Consider the following 19627-nt stretch of genomic DNA (forward strand, 5'->3'; position numbering starts at 1 on the left):
CATCTAATCTGCTTATTTGACGGAGAATATGCCTTAGACCGTGGGTAGTATCCTCCTTGCGCATACCTTTCTACCAAATTGCTGGCCGATTTAATCAACTCAACCAATTTTGCATATACTGTAGGTCGTCCAGATAATAGACAACAGCTCATTCCAAACAACTTGCACGTCTTGGTTGGTCACTAAACCACTCTCATACTCTCTTTAGCACTGTCTAATACCCTTCCATCCAATATATAGATATTTAGTGGGATTATACCGTCAAGTCATGCTTCAAATCACTGTCTACTTCCAGCATACCTCAGTTCGAGGGCGCGTAATTCCTAAACATGCCCACTACCTAGGACTAGGTTGAATAACTAAAAGTCCACTTATATCACATTGTTGAAGCAAGTCTCCCTTGAAAATCAGGTACGTAAGGGAAGAAGCAGCCCTGCATAGAATATGCATACTAGGCAACCCAAAGGGGCAGAGAGTGACGTCTTTGACACGCTTTGCTTATATAATAAAATAGATAAGCTGAATGACTCAGCAGGGCGGTGAAGCTCTCCTTGTACTATGATTGGCTCGTGGTGGCAGATCGACACGGCAGAACGCCCACCGCCTTGTATGGTAATGTCGAACCGCACATACACCGATACCGCTGTATCTTTCAATGTCAATACCAAAATACGCACATGCCACCACGCAAAGCAGTAATCTATCAGTCATGATGCCGTCACGTCACGTCACCGCGTCACGCTGGTACAACCACCAGGGCTCCCCCAAAACGAGAGCATCAACTTCTGCGTCTTCTTCGTCTTCGGCTTTGCACTGCTTCTTCTGCTGCTTCTGCTGCTTCATCTTCACTGCTCATCGCTATCCCGCACGCCGTTTGCACCGCCTATATAACCGTCTACCAAGCGTACAGTCTCCCTTGCTGTCCTGCAAAGCATCTGTCAGCTTGCAGCTTCACACCTCACCAACGCACCGAGCCAGCTCACAGAGACCCCCTCATAGCGCCTGGCTGCTGCCCTGTCGAATGCATGAGATTCCGGCCTTGCTATGCTCGATCAGACCTGCAGCTAGTGAAATAACAGGGCTTATGAGATAGCTCGCACGCTGGGGATACATCTCGCCGGCTTGCGATCCGCCTCTGACGCCCTCGTGCGGAACCCGCAGAGCAGAAAGGGAAAAAATAATTCATCCTTACCTGTGCTTGCACCGAGCCCAAAAGGTACGTTTGATATTATCAAGGAGTATAGAACAGAGGGAGAGATAGGTCTATGGGCTGCTTGCAAAAGAGATACCTCGCTGTCGATGCTCTCTGGCCTGCTCGTCAGGTTTGCGATCGACCTGCCTGGGGCAAGCTGGATGGCAGAATTTGCCCGTGACCAAATAGCCGAAGCGCTGCCAGCACCTGCATGAGGTTACTATCTCTATTAAACGCTCGCTTGTCACGATTCAGTGACCTTGTAGCTCCCTGTCTTTGAGCTCAGTTTTGTTCTTAAGCTATTGATCATCGGTTGACTTCTTATGCGGATAGCACCCGACTTGCAGGGAGCAAGGGCTTTTTACCCTTCTTCCAACAGAATCGATCCTACCCACCAACCAACCACGTCTACCATCGTCTAGATAGCAGTCAAACTGCCTACTATGCTGGCGAATAATACTTCCATTGACCTGCGATTCCAAGCTGGGTCAATGCCTGCCTCCCTCGCAGACGCCATCGACTCAGACTCTCGCTCTAGCAGTCTCTCGGACATCGACGAAACCCTCTCCCATGGCCAGCTAGATGACCTCTCTCCTCGTCCGTCCAAGTTTGCGTCGGAAATCGACTCCGAGGCTGAAACTGAGCGCATAGAGGACTCGCCACACCATAACCGTGACCGTGACAAGGCGAGCATCGTCCTGAGCGGTGTCGGTGGCGTCTTCGCAAGTCCAAGCAAGCTAGCACAGTCAACTACCTATGACCAGCTTGACGAGGAGAATGAGGACGAGGATGACGAGGCTGAAGACACTGAAGCATCTCCTAGCAAGCCGCCACGCTCAGCCAAGACAAACGGAACGGGCAATGGCAACGCCCACAGCGAGAAAGAGAGTGATTTTAAGTCAACTAAGCTATCAGAGTCACAGGAAACACTGAGCCTTATCAAGAAGCGCAAGCGAATGAACTCGACGCATGACCTGGCGGCTCTTCCACAGGATGATGATGATAGGGAAGAGCCTGCCCGTAAGCGCCGCGGGTCCATCGCTGTCGAACCCTCTGCAGATGACGAGTCCGCATATCCTCCAGCTGTTCAGTTGTTAGAAGAGGAAGACGAGGATGAAGGTGAAGGTGAAGCTGAAGCTGAAGCTGAAGCTGAAGCTGAAGCTGAAGCCGATGCTGAGCCTGAAGCTGAGGCTGAACCCGAACCCGAAGCGGATGTGGAAGCAGAAGTTGAGGCAGAGGATGATGAAGACAAATCAAAACTGAATAACGCCGATGCCTCCAAGCCTACTAGTCCTAGCCCTGTATCCGACGAAACATACCTCTCCTCTTCAGCCAAGAGAGGCAAGAAAGGGAAAAGAGACAAAAGACGGGGTAAAAAAGGCAATATCGGAACATATGGAGACTCCACACCACGGGCCGGATCTGTGGTAGACAGCAATGGTGCAGATGCTACAGAAGAACAAACTGTAGACGAAGCACTGGCAGATACTGCAGATGGTCCGGAAGCGGCAGTGAAATTAGAAGAATGTAAGTTCTCCGGAGCCTTTGAACTGCCGCATAGCGAGGCTTTGCGCAACGAAGCTGACTGGTCAGCAACAGTGACGAAGAAAACCACAGCACTCGACCTTTTGTCTGATCTTGAACGGCATTTTGCAACATTACGAGATAGGTAAATACCATCCTCCCGCGAATTCTACTACATGTGACCCTCTTTCCTCACCATTTTTTCTTCATAGAATATACGATGAACGCATTTCGAACATCAATGAAGAACTCTCCCAGCTTTCTTCTCCCTCTCCAACACACCCCGAATTCCTTCGCCAGGCCGCCATTGTCCAGTCTCATATCAATGCCAAAATCAACCACGAAAAGATTCTTCATGCCTATAAATTCCAAGCTCTCTGCGTCAAGTCCCGCGCTGAACGAGCCCAGTGCAATTCCTCTTACTACCAAACCGTGCGCGAGATCCGCGAAGCTGCTCTAGATGCTGTGTCAGAACATCAATATAAAGTCCAGCACGACAGATTCGGCGGCATCGGTATAAGTTGTCCCGGCACCGGTGCCGGCTCAAGTTCTTATCCAGGCCTGGCCGGGCCTGCCAGCGGCATACTAGCAGACGCCACATCCGACGCAGTGACAGAATATACCATCCCCTTCCCGACTCGCCTAAGCAAACAAATCGCACATCAGGCAGCCTACAACCGAGAAGTCTCTGTCCTTGCCGGCTTCGCAAAATACGTCGGTTTCCCAGCTGCCCCGTCTTTAAAACCATCAAGAGCCCAGGAAACGGATGAAGATCTTGAGAAAATGGGCATACGTACTCGGCGATAGCAAGTACTAGCGGATTGCCAATTGCCTTTTTTCCCTCCTATCATTATCCTACATTGCCATAGTTATACCACTTTTCCTTTTTTTGGGAACGGAGCGAGAGGCGTTAAATCATATATCTCATACACTACCCAATATACCAATCTACCATCGGCGGTGCTTTATCTTCCTTGCATCTTCTTCTTCCTAACTCGCCCTTTATCGCTATCTTCGTCTTTTCCTTTGACAATTCATTCTTACAGCTTCTTCTTTGCTTCTGCTTTACCTGTTTCCACTATTTGCTACATGGCTACGGAGTACACGAATCATAAACTTGGTGAACATGCATCTGGATCAGGATCTGGATATGGACTCTGGTGTAATTGATTATCTTTATTGTCTTCATTTCTACTTCTTGACATTTTCTCCTCTCATTCGAAATGTTACCAATATATTCGCCACCCTATATATACGCAACACATAGTCTATGTTTACCATGAGGATTTGATTGATATCACTTCAAATTTTTTTTTCTAATTACCTGCCTCTGTTCCACTATTCTGGCTAGCACGAATTTTTCCATGGTTTTTGGCGAATACATAAGGGAGAGCCTCCTCCCTTGTTTCCAGCTAGATTCTGGAGCAAAACATCGTACGAGACACGCAGACAGGATGGATTAACGAAACAAAATCCAACAATCAACGGATACTGCTGGACTGAGCACTGCCTGCTTTCTTCGCTAGTTGAATTTCATGCAGTTTCCTCGCTCAACTGGTTATTACACTCTTTTTCTGATGTATTTTATTGACCTGATGTATTCGAATTGTTAATTTGCAGGCGATTTAAGATATATAATGTTTTGCCAATTCGACAAAATATGAAATTAGTATATAATTCACAGTGGAGAAGCGTAATTGGAGTTATAGTACATAAAGAAACGCTTAAATGAATCCCAAACGTCCATCATGTCCTGTATCAAGGTAGATTGACACTTAAAGATGGAAACTTTCTTGTTCTCAAAAGCAGTGCATCAGTACTCAGAGATTCTCTCAACAGTACCAATGCATTTTGCACGCCTAGGGGAGACAAAACCACCAACGCCATCGCGCCTCAACGTCAAATCACTACAAGTGCGTGCCCAGTTTTGGAGCCATCAGCGTTCTCCTCCCTTTAGGCCCAGACGAGTGCGCGTGTGTGTTTTAGTTGGGAGTGAAAGGAGATAGATAGGTAAGATCGATTTGGTCTAGCATGTCACTCATTCCGCATAGAGACTATTTAGCCGCTTGTTTTGCAACTGGTGCGTCTGGAACCTTGACATCGGAGAAATCATCCTGCCCAACGGCGTTGATGGTGAAGGCGTCTAATATCAAATGTCCCCTCGTCAGTGTGCTATAGCCCCGAGAAGCCGCCATTGGAAGAAGTGGGTGTCGCGTACAAACGCCAATGCAGAAACTGAAGAGAGCTGCTCCTGTAGCAATGTTTCTAACGATATACGGCCGCCGTGCGCGCATCAGGGCAGCGCCCGCCCGATAATCTTTGTCATAATATGAGGATTTGAAGCTATCAATACGGGTTAGCTGGGGTCTTTTCGGAAGGAACAGCACAAAAATTCCTCGGAATAGGTGACTTACAGCGACATCTTGGGCTTCCTAACTGTATAATGACTGCACAGCAGAGGCGCGGTCAGATACCTACAGCATGCGACCTGATCAGATAGATGCCTTTTGGCGCTTGTTCTTTTCCTCGTCTGAAATTTTGATGTTGCGTCATGTGCTGCTTAGTAAGTAGATTACTCAGCAAACAGTGACTCAGTACTGACTAAGATATAATCATGTGACCGATTTGTGAATGGGAATGGCATATTGCCCAATCAGAGCGCACAGCTGGCTACCTTCGAAGGTTGTAGGAAGGGAAAAAGGAACGACGCCTGGACGAGACGCTGAGATAGTTAGACAAGTCCACGCATCGCGAGATAAACAGGGCCTCTTTCGACAAACGAGTACCGCAGACCCTGTCTTCACGTTCCTAGGAAGCTCTGCGCCACTGTCACTCCCGCTGTCAACCTATCCAGCTTCCTCCTAGCTACTCTACTTCCCGTCGTTTTGATTCCTCGCCCTGTTTCGTACCTCTCGTGCCCGTCTAAACAGCCCATTAACCCACCATCCTCCCCCCAATTCCGCTGAATGACACTCGTAATCAACTATCAAGTCTGTTTTTGAGGTGCTTAGCCTGCAGTTAGCAGCTGTTGCTGGTCTTCCCTCGTTCTTTGCTGGCAGCGGTCTGGGTAGCTATTGCCCATCATGGCTCTGCCTGGGAATAGTCTGGTAGAGCAGATGTCACAGCTAGACGCAGCTCGAAATCTCGTTCTCGGCGATGCAGCCCTCTATCCTCAGATCGTCCATGGCATACTACCTATAATTGGCGTCAATGCGCGGTTGGAGCTACGAAGATGGGGGGCCGAGTTTCTCACCGAGACTTTTTCAAGCCCGGCTTTCCCTCAGCAACCGAAGCAGAAATTAGCTACTGAAATCCTCGGTGCGGTTAACGATTTGCTGAATACACCTGAGAATGATGAGACTGTTGTCCGAGGTGCTATCATGACAGCTGCAAGCATCTATGTTCTTATTTTTAGACAAGTGTATGTCATGACTGTCTTGCATATCCCACCAGCTCTACATGAGTTATTGCATCATCTGAATGAAAGAACCCAAAATACTAATCCCTTTTATTTTCTCTATAATTAGTGTGAGCGATGCTAGCCAGGCTTCATTGTGGCAAACGATGACAACCATAAAACATACTATATTGAAGAAATGGGACGCGTCTTCTCATGGTGTTAAGATATGCTGTATCAAGTTTGCACAGAAGGTTGTCCAAGTACAAACACAGGGACCAATAGCCGATCCAAGGGTATGTGATGGCCGTAATGTCAAGAGAATGCAGGAGGGGCATTTTCGGAGAGCTAATAACCAGATCCAGCGACCGGAGAAGAACGAAACCTCCTTAGCAATCGTCCCAAGAAATCATCCACTCCTAGCTATACCTAACATTGAAGCAGAGACATCAGGACTTCTGGATAGACTGCTTAATGTTTTCCACGAGAATTCAAGGTCAGTTGCCTCTCCACATCGAGCTAAAGGCCCAGCTTTTAACCATGAGACACAGCGATCCCATTTTGGTCAACGCAACCCTCAATTCGATCCCAGTCCTAATACGAACCCGGCCTTCTATCTCAAACAAGATCATAAATGCCATCCTCAACTTCAATCCGCTCAAACAGGCAAATTCGCCAATCACACCAACAACGAAAGTAAATATTAAGTCTATGGAAAGGACGACAAGAGCGCTATTGTTAAGTATAGTTAAAAAGTGCGTAGATCACACGCCAGTAGCCTCCCGACATGGTTCGGCTAACGGTGAATTGCTATCTAGGGCTCCTACCCACCCACTGGCCGGGCGTATTCAACAATACATTGAGCGACTGGCACAATCACACAATGAGATATTCGATGAAGCATCACGGAAACGCGCTTTACCCGCAGAACCTACTGATGTAGTAGATAGCGCAAAGCGAGCAAGGCTGGGCCTTGAAACACCACCTCAGCACAAAATTCCTCCACTTCCGCCAGGCCCTACAAGTTTCGGACAGCTGTTTACCCTTACAGAGGATGTCGGTCTCGCTTCGTTCGACGTGAAGCAGCTCCCGGTAGACTTGGTGGTGAAGATTATCATCCCAGTACTTACTCGGGTGGGAGGAGAATCCTTGGATTTGGCTATCGGGGTACGTTTATCCCTGTTCCTGACCAGGTCCCCTTTGGATTTGAGTATATATACTAAAGAATTTACAGGCTGTTCGTTCTCGATATGAGACCATCTGCAAGAAGCAAGTATTTGAAAGACAAAACCAGGCCGCCAGCGCACCTCCTGCAGCTGATGAAGACGACGATGACTACGAGCCAGAGTATCAGCCAATGGATATTCCTGGCCCGCCTACTGATATTGCTAAACCTGAAGCACCTTCGACTGAGGGATTACCAGATATTGTCTCACTAGGTCCGTTCGTATTGCCGAGGCCACCGCCTCTATCCCCTGAGGATGTTGAACATCTAGGCCAGGAGACAGCCAGCAGGATATTTTCCATGATCTCTATTCTGCCACAGTCTTCAAAAGCTGTTGTCAACAACCCTTCACAGTCCCTTGGATTCGGGAGGCTAGCTGCCAGTTCTTCTGATCGAGAATCGTGGCTGACCCTTCTTACGAGACTTGCTACCCGCTCACCAGCTGGCCTTGAGAGCGAGGAAAGCGTCGATGATCAAAAAGAACCCGGAAAACAGAACATTGCCAATACCATTCGCAATATGCTTTACCGCTATGTCCTAGAAGACTTCAGAGCTCGGATGAACTTTGCCATCTCCTGGATGAATGAAGAGTGGTATAATGATCAGATACAGCTGAAGAATGCCAGCTCACAGATTGAGGGGGACCCGAAGAATCCCTATGTACCAATTCATTATGGCCGCTGGTCTCTGAAGCTGCTGGAGGGCATGCTTCCATACCTTGATGCCAAGGATAAAGTTCTCATACGATTCTTGAGTGAATTGCCCGAGCTGGACTCTCCGTTGATACAAAAGGTGAAGACCCTAGCAAACGATCCGGAGAGAGTCAGCCTGTGTATTCAAGCTTTGCAGTAAGTACCCGCCAGCACCGGTCCATCACCTAATTCGGGAATTGCTAACATAGAATAGTTATCTCATCATTGTCCGACCTCCTGCTAGACAACTCTGTCTAGATGCATTGGTGGACTTATACCAAACAAGTAAGCTAACTTCCCAGCATGAACCCCCCACACGCAGGATTTCCAGCTGACTCTTAAATCAAACAGTGGAAGAAACTCGTCCGCTTGCAACGAAGATTCTCCTAAAATGGAAACCGGAGGCTCTCCCGGAGCAAGCGAAACAAGTCCCAAGCCGGGATCCCCATCGGAACCCCAATTCGGCCAATTCTACGCCTGTGCCTCAGAATGGTACCACTCCTAATCCTCAAAACAGCGGAACTCCGATTCAGACAGCCCCGACTGGCATAACATCTTCCTAGTTTTGTTTCTATCTCTTTTTTCCCTCTTTTTCCTTTTCTTTTCCCCCGCGTTTCTGTTTGCTTAGCCCTCCACCTACGGTTTGAGGAGCCGGTCAAGTCTTGATTGGGTAAATTGTACTATACCACGAGAGGTTCTGTTTGTTTTATTCTTACACCAACAGTTTGTACGATCAGTTCTCAGTGGTTGCTGGGTGCATCTTGCCTATCGGTGAGCTGCTAGGGTGCTGTAAGATAGACGCCCTGTTTTAGTTATTCTTAACAACCTTGAACTGGGCCTTAGTTCGGGGAATCTAATCTTTTCCCTTTTATCCTCTTAGATTTAAAAGCTCGTCCGAATCCCTTAACACATATTGATAGGTTATATCACCTGGCAATTGAACACTAGATGGTGCTTAAAGCGGCGACACAAGCGACTGGAGATCTTCATGCCGCTTTAACGGCCATCCTTATCGTCCCTCGTCCTCATGATATTGGAAGCTACATCACTGATGATCGAATCACTTGCCTGCAAGCTACAACTACGTCTTCGGTACTGAACGGACACTTGAATTTTTGGTTCCCTTTACATGCTAGATTCCGATCCCGTAACGATGTCGTCAGCTCCCTCGGTACCGGAACGGTTGACTGAGATATTATCTGCTTCGACTTCCCCGCTTGAATCGCTGATAGAGCTTGAGGGAGAGATCAATTTGAAATATTCGCAGGATGGCGGAGCAAGTGATATGGAGTTTTTCAGCACATATTACTCTTCATATTTAATATGTCTTCTTCTTGACGATGATATGTAAGAATCGCCCGTATTTCGTAACTGATCAAAGTGTTAACAGCTCTTTATAACAGCCATGAAGCTCGTATGATGTTCCGCCGTTTGCCTATTACTCTACTTGAGGACGATACCTTGATGAAAGCTCTCGAAAAACTGGTACGAGCTGTTGGGACGAGGGACCATGGGACAGTTTATGAGATTCTCAAAACAGCCCCATGGCATAAGCTTACTGAGCCTCTAGTTCAGTCCTATACTGGTTTGTGTGATGGAGAAAGCTTGCTGAGGAATTTGAGAGAGCGGTTTCTAATCTGTATTGTTTTAGTTCACTACCGGAACAAGGTCATCGACGATACCAGTTTATCATATAAGACTGTTAGGCTACCCACCATCGTATCAAAGCTAGGACTTGAGCCAGACTCGGACGCTATGCAGGATACTGGTGACGACGTACCATCACAATTGATACAGGATCTTTCTGCAAAAGGCTGGACCTATGATTCTGTTTCAAGGTTGATGCATCCCGCAAGGCCAGCAACTCAACCGGGTGCACAAGAGAGGATAACGCTCGGGCAAATAACTGCACTAATCGGGAACCATGGAAGTGGCTGAAGTTCATGTTCCACCATAGGTGGATCGAAAACCTGCGATTTATGTACTCCGTATACTGATGCGGTTCAAGCTACACCATTTATTGGTCTTTATCATCCAACCCACGAATCTTGGAATTATTAGTAGCATCCGCTACTACTAATATACTCCGCGGGTGGAGAGATCATATTCAATCATGCAAGGGAGGGATTCCTCATTAGAACTCTGCAAAGGGATCTTTGTCAATGGCGTGGTCATGCTAGGAGTCATTATCATCATCAACAACGTAGGACAATAGATCAATAGAAGACGGTACACCACTGGAGAAAATTCCATGAGTATATACAGCAAGAAACAAATCTATTGATGCGGCTGCTTCCCTTCGTCTTTTGCTCAACAGACTAAAAAAATGAGATGATACAATAATACATAGTAAAGATGGTTTCGGCTCCCTCTTCCAAGTGCTGGGACCGAGGCCACGTTCACATTTGGTAGCAGCATCAACGAGCCCAGATCATGGCATTTTCCGAATTCAAGATAATGGGCTGGCTGCGCTGCCCAATAACCCATCTTGTCATCACTTTTTCCCTTCCCCAGATGTAATGTCACGGTCTTATTTCGCCGTCTCACCCGCGGTAGCCTTCAAAAGAGCCTCTAGGTCAAATCGCGCATCGTTTGGATCTGTGATAACTATTTTATCTGGTGAGCCGGAGGGCCGGATGAAGAAAAACTTGTTTATGCGGTGTTTAGAGCGGTTAACATACCACTGCTGTCGTCCTTCTTTGGTGGCGAGATCTTGTTCTTGTATTCAGCCCTTGCCTGCTCTATCAAAGACTCCTTTCTCTTGTATTCTTTTTCTATCTGAGCAGCTCTCGCTTGTGTGTTGAGAGTAGACTGGTGGTATAAACCGTAGAAGACACCCGCGAAGAGAGCGGAATATCGCAGGACCTACACCAGCGCATGAACATCAGTAAAAGAAAATTCATCACGCAGTATCACCCACGATGCCATCGAAACAATTGACATTCGTATATCATTCTCTTCGGGCAGGAATTCGCGATTGAAGCCTTACGTTAATTCCTTGAGATGTTGCCATTTTTAACCACGAAAGTTAGGGAAGAATCCCCAGCAGCAGGGGAGTCAAAAAAATAGCGAGGTAGCGGGAGGAGACGAAGAGTATATATCTCTGGCGATGCAATTCGCACAGCAGCCACTTGCGATCTGAGCTCAATGGAGGTTTCCGGACGACTGCTTGGTGGTGTTTTTCGACCCAAGTTCGGATTTGAGATTGAACGTTCCGGGATTTTCTGATGTTCCTGGCTCCGCTTATGTAATATTTTGATGTCCATTCAACGCCAGGGATGAAAGCAGAGCAGCGAGAAGAGGTTCGAGGCAGGCAGTTGGGCAGACTACACGGTTGAGTACGGCGGTTTCAAGAAGCAGCAGCAGCAGCAGAGGCGAAGAAGACGAAGACAAGGTGGATAAGAGAGAGCCGGTTGGAAGAGCGAAGATGGCGGACCGGAATATGCAGCTGAGAAAGGAGGAGATACTCGCGAAGAAGGCCAAGCTCGCGGAGTTGAAGCGGCAGCGAGAGCTACGACAGCGGGAGTTCTCGCAGAATCGCATGAGTGTTGGGGAGAGCTCTGAGGTAGGTAGCCTGTATACATTTGGTCCGATTGAACTGTGGCAGTTGTGCTGGGCAGTATAACTAATGTTTTCATAGGTGGTGGCTCCCGTTCCAAATCGATCTGACAACAGAGCAGAACTAGACAACCTCATATCCAGATTGGTTGATAGGCCTTCGTCAGCAGCTTTGAAAGATGGAGGCGAGCAGTCTCCAAGAGGCCGGGGTAGCAGGCCTAATTCGGTTCTCAGCGCTGGACAGTTGAGCGGAGATATGGAAACATTTACACCTCCAGCCCGACCTATGTCCCTATCTATAGCTACGCAAACAATCGATGAAACGCCCTACCATGCCGTACCAGAACCAGCCCCAGCAGCTCCCCCAAAGGTAGAAATCCTTACATACAGCAAAGGTGTCCAGACAGACTCCATCCCAGAGCCAGAAACACCGGTAGATGATGATATATCGGAATTGGAAGACGGTGGCTCACCTACCACACCATCTCGAACGTCTAAGCGTTTCAGTCGGAAAGCCAGAGAGAAAGACGAAGAGATACGTGATAACTTACGAAAGGAGATCGAAGAAGAGCTAAAACTAGCAAAGGATTGGGCCAATGGCGGACCAACAACAACATCTACGCAACTGCGATACCCACTCCGAACATTGACTGCGGACGAGCTGAATGCAGTGACTTCAGCAAGCGAGTTTTTGGATTTTGTTGAAAGATCCAGCAAAGTTATTGAGAGAGCGTTGGACGAAGAATATGACGTTCTTGCTGATTATGCCCTGGGCGGCGTTGGCGCAGAGGACGAGGATGATGAAGAGTATGGCACGGGCAAGAAGAGAAGAGACCTGAAAGAACTCACACAATTCTTCGACGAACGATGGAGCAAGAAACGAATGATCAGCGATATAAGTTTCTCTCCAAAGGTGTGCTTTTTCTCTTCCTATTTCTATCTGCTGCTGGTTATGGAAGGTAATGTATCATGCTGATGAAATGTCTAGTTTCCTGAGCTTGTTTTGGCATCTTATACCAAAAACCCAACAGCTCCTCATGAACCAGATGGCCTGGTACAAGTGTGGAACCAACATCTACACACACGCCCTGAATACGTATTTCACTCAACTTCAGACATACTGACGGCAAAGTTCTCTCCGTTTCACCCGAACCTGATCGTGGGCGGGTCATACTCTGGACAGGTTCTGCTGTGGGATACGCGATCATCCCGAGCGGGAGGTGGTTCTCCCGTACAAAAGACGCCGCTGTCGGGCTCCGGTCATACCCACCCGGTGTACAGCATTGCGATCGTGGGAACACAGAATGCACATAACATTCTGACAGCTTCAACGGACGGAGTTGTCTGTGGATGGACGGTCGACATGCTCTCACAGCCACAGGAATACCTGGAACTGACCACGCCTCCTCCATCCAAGACCGAAGACCTAGCTCCCACGACACTGTCCTTCCCCCAGTCAGACCCGACTTTCTTCCTTGTTGGCACTGAAGAGGGGACGATATATCCATGCCATCGATATGACCGTGCAGGGGCCAAGTCCGGCACCGACCACCGTCTCTCCTACCGTGGCCACGCAGCCCCAATCATGTCAACGGCCTTCCATCCTGCCCGAGGACCGGTAGATCTGAGCGATTTGATGCTCAGTTCGAGTCTAGATTGGAGCGTAAAACTATGGCGTATCCGAGCCCCGGCATCGACCTCGACATCCGGAACCTCTTCCACTGCTCAGCTACAGACCGTCTCACCTATCCTTGACATCACTCGCGAGGATGTAGTGTATGACGCCAAATGGTCCCCTCATCGACCCAGCATCTTCTCCCTTGTTGACGGAGCTGGAAGGCTTGAGATATGGGACTTGCAGCAGGAGGTGGAGGTGCCCGTTGCCAGCGCCACGCCAACCGCTGGTCGCGGCGGTGTCCTGACTAAGGGACTGAACAAGGTCGCGTGGGAAGAACGAGAGGGCCGAAAAATTGCTACCGGTGGCCTTGATGGAGTGGTTACTGTCTTCGATGTTGGAAAGGGGCTGAGTGGCAGTGCTGAAGACGTCTCTGCGGACGAATGGGCGGGCATGAAGCGCCTCACGGGCCGACTTGAACAGGCCAGCCGTGAGAGGAACCTGTAGCTGCCTCGCTCACTCTGTTTCTTCTTGGTCTTTTCACGCTGTCATCCTCTTCTGCATTGGCTCCTCGCTGCTCCTGTACCATACATATGCCGTATTTAGTATACCCCTTGTTCTTCACCTGCGATAAACTAATCCAGCGTAACCTATCTCTTCCGCTATTTTCTATTCTATCTATCATCTATCTACACCAACTGTCATCTTCTACATCATCTTCATCTATAACTACTTCTATCCTCTGTCGCTGTCTCTGTCTCTATAGCCGAATCTCTCTATGGCGGATATTATGTAAGCCCTGACTAAGCCTATGACGTCCATCACTTTTTCTCACCAAAAAAGTCGAAAAAAAAAAAAAAAAAAACAACAAAAAAGAACAGAAAATCAAGAGACAAAGCAAGGGACGAAGTGAAGGCGAAGACGGGAGAAGATGGAGATGTCGAGCTGTCCGCTTGAGTGAAAAAAGCTCTCCGCCGTCTTCGCTTCACCGAGTCTCGCGCTGCCCTGTCCTGCCCCGGCGGCCCTTGAGGGAACTAGCCGTGGAGTCAAAAGAAAAATGCACCCTTGGGCGGACGGAACCATTTCCACCTGCTGGAATCCGCCGTATAGAACACATATATTAACCTAGCTAACCCCCCCCTAGCTGCAGCTCTCCTGCTTGTCTGTCATCTTTCGCTTTGCCATAAGAGCCATATTTGGCCCTCATGCGCCTCTGTGCCAACAAAGAAGCAAGCATCGTGGAACTGTCACTTTTCGCTTCGGCCGCTTAACTATCCGTACGCGTGACTTTTCACACCCCTCTGAGTATAAAGCCGACAGCCTGGGAGGAGGAAGAACAAGAGGAAGAAGCAGAAAGAAACAGAGATAACGCTCGATACTGACGCTGACGGAGCTTTGATTTCACCCTCTGACTATGGTCGATTACATCCCTCCTCTTGAGCCGAGACAGCTTTTGGCGCCGCTGCTTGCTTGTCTTCCCCTCGGCTTTGCGGCTTCGAGGCCGCCGCCAGTGTTGCTCCCTCTGCTCTCTCCGGTCCTTCGACAGCGAGTACAGCTGCTGGTTGCGGGTTCGGGCGCTGGTTCTACTTCGTCGGCGGAGTCGTGGCTCCGACTGCTGTGCTGGGGCCCGGCCAATGCTGCGGAAGTGGAGAGGATTGTGGGCGAGGCAGAGAGCTCGTTTGAACCACACCCTGTGTCGGGAGAGATAGAGATCCCTGACGATATCATAATAGCGTATAGATGGTTTGACGCCGAGACCCTACGCTGTCAGCTCCCGCTGGACGAGTTTGGGCTGACGGTAGTGTACGAGTGGTGCCCCCTGGACCAGGAGGGCGGTGGTGCTGGATGGAGAGTCGCTGAAGTCCTCCCTCTTGACGCTCTGCGAGACGAAGAGGGTGCCTGGTTCCGCTCCATTGAGGAGGCCAACGAGGCCCTACGAGAGTCGACGGCCAAGGAACCTGTGAAAGAGGCAAAGGCCAATGTCCCTGTCATTGTGCACGAGGATGACAATCGAGACGGAGAGGACGAGGACGACTACTGGGCCCAGTATGACAATGTACAGTCTCGTACGCCGGCGAACGGTGCAGCCAGCTTGGTTCCAGAACAGCACGACCGCCACGGCGGGGAGAAGATGTCTGATGCCGCATACTACAACCAGTACTCCAATGTCCAGCCTGCCCTGGACAGCGACGACCCTACCATGGACAAGGCCGGAGTAGGAGACTCTTCTCTCAACGGCAATACCCTGGAAGACATCTTCAAACGGCAGATGAGCAACATCATTCAGCAACAGCAGCTACAGTCTCAGTCTGCCGCCGCACCTGAACGCGGAAGACAGCCAGCCGAAGAGTCAGAACTACCACTCAGCCACCCAAGACCTGCCTCCGCCTCGTCCTCGAACCGGTCTGACGCTATCTCCAAGCTCGAGTACTCAGCGGAGTGCCAGTCGGCCTCTGAGATGGCCATCCGCCAGCACGTCTCGACCAACGTCAAAAGCATGTTCCGCCTTGCCAGGGCGGCTGGTATGTCGCGAGCAGAGTACCAGGCCATGATAACGAGGGAGCTCGAAATGCTTGAAATGATGGAAAATGACGATTAAAGCCCTGCATGGACGGCGTTTTTGGTGTATTCAGCCTTGTCTTGCTATTCTTACTGATGATTTTGCTGCTTTGGATGCATAACTACCTGAGCATTTACCACTGTACTAGAAGGAAATCCGACTGTATAGCCATTGTTACTACCAATTATTATCATTATTGTATATGCATAGCTCGCTCGCTCTCTTTTCGTGTCCGTCGGAGAATTAACAAACGGCCTGTCTGGGGTTTCAGGAGACGCTGGCCAAGCGCCTGCAGGGAAGAAAAAAAAAGCTGCGACTTCGATATCGTCTTCGCCTCCAGCAACACCACCCCTTTCTTGCTCTTCTTCTTCGTCTTCTCTTTAATTACTCTTCTTTCTACCCTTCTTAACGCTCTTTAATAATGTCCTTTTAAGGCTCTTTTTCCTTTTTTTCATTCATTCTCACGTGCATGAGGTATGCAGCGACAGATTCGCGTTACTTTGCCCGTCCTGTCCCCCTTCCTCGACGCTGGGCCTTTGATGCTAACGTGTTCAGTTTGGACAGTTGATAACATACCGAATTCCACTCCTCTCAAAGCAGATTCTCGCTGTTAGGGTAGAGGATATACTGCAGAGTCTACGCCTACGACTGTCTGCCAGACGATGGCTTCCCCGTCCTCCAGCGTTCGACACCGGGGCAGTAAGAAGAACGTCGACAGCTCGACTCCCCCTCCAGCAGCCGCGCCGGGCTTGAAGAGCGCTGAAAATAAGCCAGCTGCAAAGAAGGGAAAGGGACGGACCGAGTCCTCATCAGAATGGGATTACAGACTTGCCCTGGTCATGGTTACCCTGGGCGCGTTTGCTACGAGGTTTTGGAAGATCAGCTATCCTGACCAGGTGGTGTTTGATGAAGTACACTTCGGAAAGGTTAGTTTAGAATCCATTGCTATACCTTGATATAATTGTCTTAATAGGGTAGATGGGAGGGAAAGAATGTAAAGTGCATAGGGGCTGATAATGTATATCCAAGGCACATACTTCTTTGATGTCCACCCGCCGTTTGCCAAACTCCTCTTTGCGCTGGTCGGCTGGCTAGTTGGATTCGATGGAAAATTCCTTTTTGAAAACATTGGAGACTCCTACACGGACAACAAGGTGCCTTATGTTGCCCTTCGCGCTCTACCGGCCATGCTTGGCTCCCTGACCGTCCCCGTGGTGTTTCTCATTATGTGGGAATCTGGTTACTCGCTTCCTGCCTGTGTTCTTTCCGCCGGTCTACTCCTGTTCGACAATGCCCATATCGGCGAAGATAGGCTGATTCTACTTGATGCCACTCTTGTGATTTCAATGGCATTGAGTGTGCTCTGCTATATCAAATTCCACAAGAACAGACATCAGCCTTTTAGCCGAAAGTGGTGGAAATGGATGCTTATGACCGGAATTGCTCTCAGCTGTGTCATCTCGACCAAGTATGTTGGTGTCTTCACCTTCGTGACCATTGGATCTGCTGTCTTGATCGATCTATGGGGATTGCTTGATGTGAACCGCCGCCAGGGCAAGCTTAGTCTATTCGAGTTTGGTACCCATTTCGCTGCTCGTGCGTTCGGATTGATTATCGTCCCCTTTTTCATCTACCTCTTCTGGTTCCAGGTCCATTTTGCTATTCTCACCAAGTCTGGCCCCGGTGATGACTTCATGAGCCCGGAGTTCCAGGCCTCGCTCAGCGATAACCCCATGTTTGCTCAGTCCAAGGGAGTTGAATACTATGATGTGCTTACCTTCCGGCACAAGGACACCAAGGTCTACCTACACAGTCACCCTGACCGCTACCCTCTTCGATATGATGACGGCCGTGTCTCCAGTCAGGGCCAGCAGGTCACCGGGTACCCTCACAACGACACCAACAACCACTGGGAAATCCTGCCTCAGGTTGCCTTTGCTTCTGATAACCGTACCGGACACAAAGTTCGCAATGGACATATCGTGCAGCTCCGCCATGTCGCTACCAACACCTTCCTACTCTCACACGATGTTGCATCTCCCAGCTACCCAACCAACCAGGAGTTTACCACCATCTCTCCTGAAGAAGCGGCTGGCAACCGACATAACGACACCTTGTTCGAGATCCAGGTCCCCAAGGGCAAGGCTGATGAGGAATTCCGAACTCGCTCCAGCCTGTTCAACCTAATCCATTTCCCTTCAAAGGTTGCCATGTGGACTCATACCAATCCTCTGCCAGACTGGGGATACAAGCAGGCTGAAATCAACGGAAACAAGAACTCCAAGGAGCCAAGCAACCTCTGGTATGCGGAAGATATCCCCTCTTTGGCTCCAGACAGCCCTCGAAGCCACCAGGAACCCCGCAAGGTCCAGCCAATGCGTTTCCTGAAGAAGTACCTCGAACTCCAGGCTGCCATGTTCCACCATAACAATGCCTTGACGAGCAGCCATCCGTACGCCAGTGAGCCATTCCAGTGGCCCTTCTTGCTTCGTGGTGTCAGCTTCTGGACAAAGAACGACACCCGAGAGCAAATCTACTTCCTTGGAAACCCCGTTGGATGGTGGCTTTGCAGCAGTTTGCTCGCGGTTTTTGTCGGTATCCTCGGAGCCGATCAGCTCGCTCTCCGTCGTGGAATCGACGCTCTTGAAGAAAGTAGGTACATGCCTTCTACATATCATCGTTTGTCATGAACTAATGGTATTCACTTAGTTTGGGGCCCAGGAACCCGTCACCGCCTGTACAACAGCACCGGTTTCTTCTTCCTCTGCTGGGCAGCTCACTACTTCCCGTTCTATCTTATGGGCAGACAACGCTTCCTGCACCACTATCTCCCTTCTCACGTAGCGTCTGTTCTGGTCACCGGCGCCCTGGTCGAGTTTATCTTCAACATTGACCCCGCCGGCTTGAGCGAGGACTTCGTGGCTAGCAAGCCTGGCCGCGGCCCTCTAAAGATCAAGCACACTCGGCAGAGCCTCCTGGCCATCTGGGCCGCTACTATCGCGATCCTGGGAGCAACAATCTGGGGCTTCGGCTTCTTTGCTCCACTCACCTACGGAACTCCAGGCTTGGACGTTGCTGGAATCAACGCCAGAAAGTGGCTCTCTTACGACTTGCACTTTGCAAAGTAATCTTACACTCCGATGAAAGACGAGCCGAATACTCTGTAAATCTGTACGGGGAAAGGATGTTCACTATGAACACCCACGCGAATCCCCTTGATCCATATCCCCCTTACCTCTTATCAACCACAATCCCCCGAGTCCTTCTATTTCCTTTGCTATCCTCCCATGCTCAGCTAGGTTTACTTTAATGGAGCCCATTATTTCCATAATTTCGAGCACATCTCTGTATATCTCGTCCCAACCGCCTATACTCCGTACTTGATGCATATCTAACGCACACAATGCAACGAATAAGAAGTCGACCAGCAACCCCCCCATGGGAAACCAAACATCTGACTGTTCGTCGAGTAAGCAGATTCAACAGCAAACCATGCACAAAGGGCCCCATAGCCATCCATAGCCATCCCCATGCCTCTGCTCCTTTCGCCCTATTTCTACCTTGGATTCCCTGCTTACAGCCGTCTTTGTCATGCTGCGCTAAGCCCGCTAAGCCCTCCCGCAGAGCCGAGGCTTGCTTTTGTCAGTGATGACAAACGCCTTCTTTTTGCTGCTTCTTTGCTTTTTCCTCGTTTTCGCCTTCGACCAGCAAACAAGCCGGCCAGCCAGACAGCTTGCAACGATAACCAAACAACATGACGGAGAACCGACAAGTTGGTTCGGCATGCACGGAGTTCCATAAGAAATAATTGGCCAGAAGCTTAATTAACTAGGTTATAGTTATTGCGCGGTGGGCCTGGTTTGT

General features: G+C 49.4%; 8 protein-coding genes across 10 annotated transcripts; 6 read left to right on the top strand and 2 right to left on the bottom strand.

Annotated features, from left to right (window-relative positions):
* Positions 1-1123: 1123 nt before the first annotated feature.
* Positions 1124-3523, top strand: TERG_01971 (uncharacterized protein; the record flags this gene model as incomplete). The annotated part of the gene is made up of 2 exons (XM_047747837.1): positions 1124-2861; positions 2929-3523. Exons 1-2 carry the CDS (start codon positions 1636-1638, stop codon positions 3521-3523), a joined length of 1821 nt encoding a protein of 606 aa, XP_047603802.1. The 5' UTR covers positions 1124-1635.
* Positions 3279-5589, bottom strand: TERG_01972 (uncharacterized protein). 2 transcript variants are annotated; one of them, XM_003237202.2, is made up of 3 exons: positions 5131-5589; positions 4935-5059; positions 4368-4859 (listed from the first exon to the last, which is right to left on the bottom strand). In XM_003237202.2, the coding sequence occupies exons 1-3, from the start codon at positions 5136-5138 to the stop codon at positions 4771-4773; spliced, it is 222 nt and encodes a 73-aa protein (XP_003237250.1). In that variant the 5' UTR covers positions 5139-5589; the 3' UTR covers positions 4368-4770. The 2 variants fall into 2 exon arrangements, with proteins under 2 accessions (XP_047603803.1, XP_003237250.1); XM_047747838.1 differs by having other exon boundaries at positions 3279-5059.
* Positions 5590-5697: 108 nt separating this feature from the next.
* Positions 5698-8629, top strand: TERG_01973 (uncharacterized protein). 2 transcript variants are annotated; one of them, XM_047747839.1, is made up of 3 exons: positions 5698-8186; positions 8245-8315; positions 8382-8629. In XM_047747839.1, the coding sequence occupies exons 1-3, from the start codon at positions 7471-7473 to the stop codon at positions 8591-8593; spliced, it is 999 nt and encodes a 332-aa protein (XP_047603804.1). In that variant the 5' UTR covers positions 5698-7470; the 3' UTR covers positions 8594-8629. The 2 variants fall into 2 exon arrangements, with proteins under 2 accessions (XP_047603804.1, XP_047605543.1); XM_047749355.1 differs by having other exon boundaries at positions 8245-8629.
* A 490-nt stretch (positions 8630-9119) lies between these two features.
* TERG_01974 (uncharacterized protein) lies at positions 9120-10354 on the top strand. The gene is made up of 3 exons (XM_003237204.2): positions 9120-9377; positions 9434-9615; positions 9682-10354. Exons 1-3 carry the CDS (start codon positions 9160-9162, stop codon positions 9966-9968), a joined length of 687 nt encoding a protein of 228 aa, XP_003237252.1. The 5' UTR covers positions 9120-9159; the 3' UTR covers positions 9969-10354.
* A 206-nt stretch (positions 10355-10560) lies between these two features.
* Positions 10561-11043, bottom strand: TERG_01975 (uncharacterized protein; the record flags this gene model as incomplete). Its single annotated transcript, XM_003237205.1, has 3 exons — positions 10561-10637; positions 10712-10895; positions 11020-11043. The coding sequence occupies 3 exons, from the start codon at positions 11041-11043 to the stop codon at positions 10561-10563; spliced, it is 285 nt and encodes a 94-aa protein (XP_003237253.1).
* Positions 11044-11550: 507 nt separating this feature from the next.
* TERG_01976 (uncharacterized protein) lies at positions 11551-14055 on the top strand. Its single transcript, XM_047747840.1, has 2 exons — positions 11551-12501; positions 12577-14055. The coding sequence occupies exons 1-2, from the start codon at positions 11845-11847 to the stop codon at positions 13708-13710; spliced, it is 1791 nt and encodes a 596-aa protein (XP_047603805.1). The 5' UTR covers positions 11551-11844; the 3' UTR covers positions 13711-14055.
* A 562-nt stretch (positions 14056-14617) lies between these two features.
* TERG_01977 (uncharacterized protein) lies at positions 14618-15802 on the top strand (the record flags this gene model as incomplete). Its single annotated transcript, XM_003237207.1, has 1 exon — positions 14618-15802. The coding sequence occupies one exon, from the start codon at positions 14618-14620 to the stop codon at positions 15800-15802; it is 1185 nt and encodes a 394-aa protein (XP_003237255.1).
* A 977-nt stretch (positions 15803-16779) lies between these two features.
* TERG_01978 (uncharacterized protein) lies at positions 16780-18891 on the top strand (the record flags this gene model as incomplete). Its single annotated transcript, XM_003237208.2, has 2 exons — positions 16780-18415; positions 18473-18891. 2 exons carry the CDS (start codon positions 16780-16782, stop codon positions 18889-18891), a joined length of 2055 nt encoding a protein of 684 aa, XP_003237256.2.
* Between the last annotated feature and the right edge of the window lie 736 nt (positions 18892-19627).

The sequence above is a fragment of the Trichophyton rubrum genome (assembly GCF_000151425.1).
Source record: "Trichophyton rubrum CBS 118892 genomic scaffold supercont2.2, whole genome shotgun sequence".
In the NCBI taxonomy this organism is placed as follows: Eukaryota; Fungi; Ascomycota; class Eurotiomycetes; order Onygenales; family Arthrodermataceae; genus Trichophyton; species Trichophyton rubrum.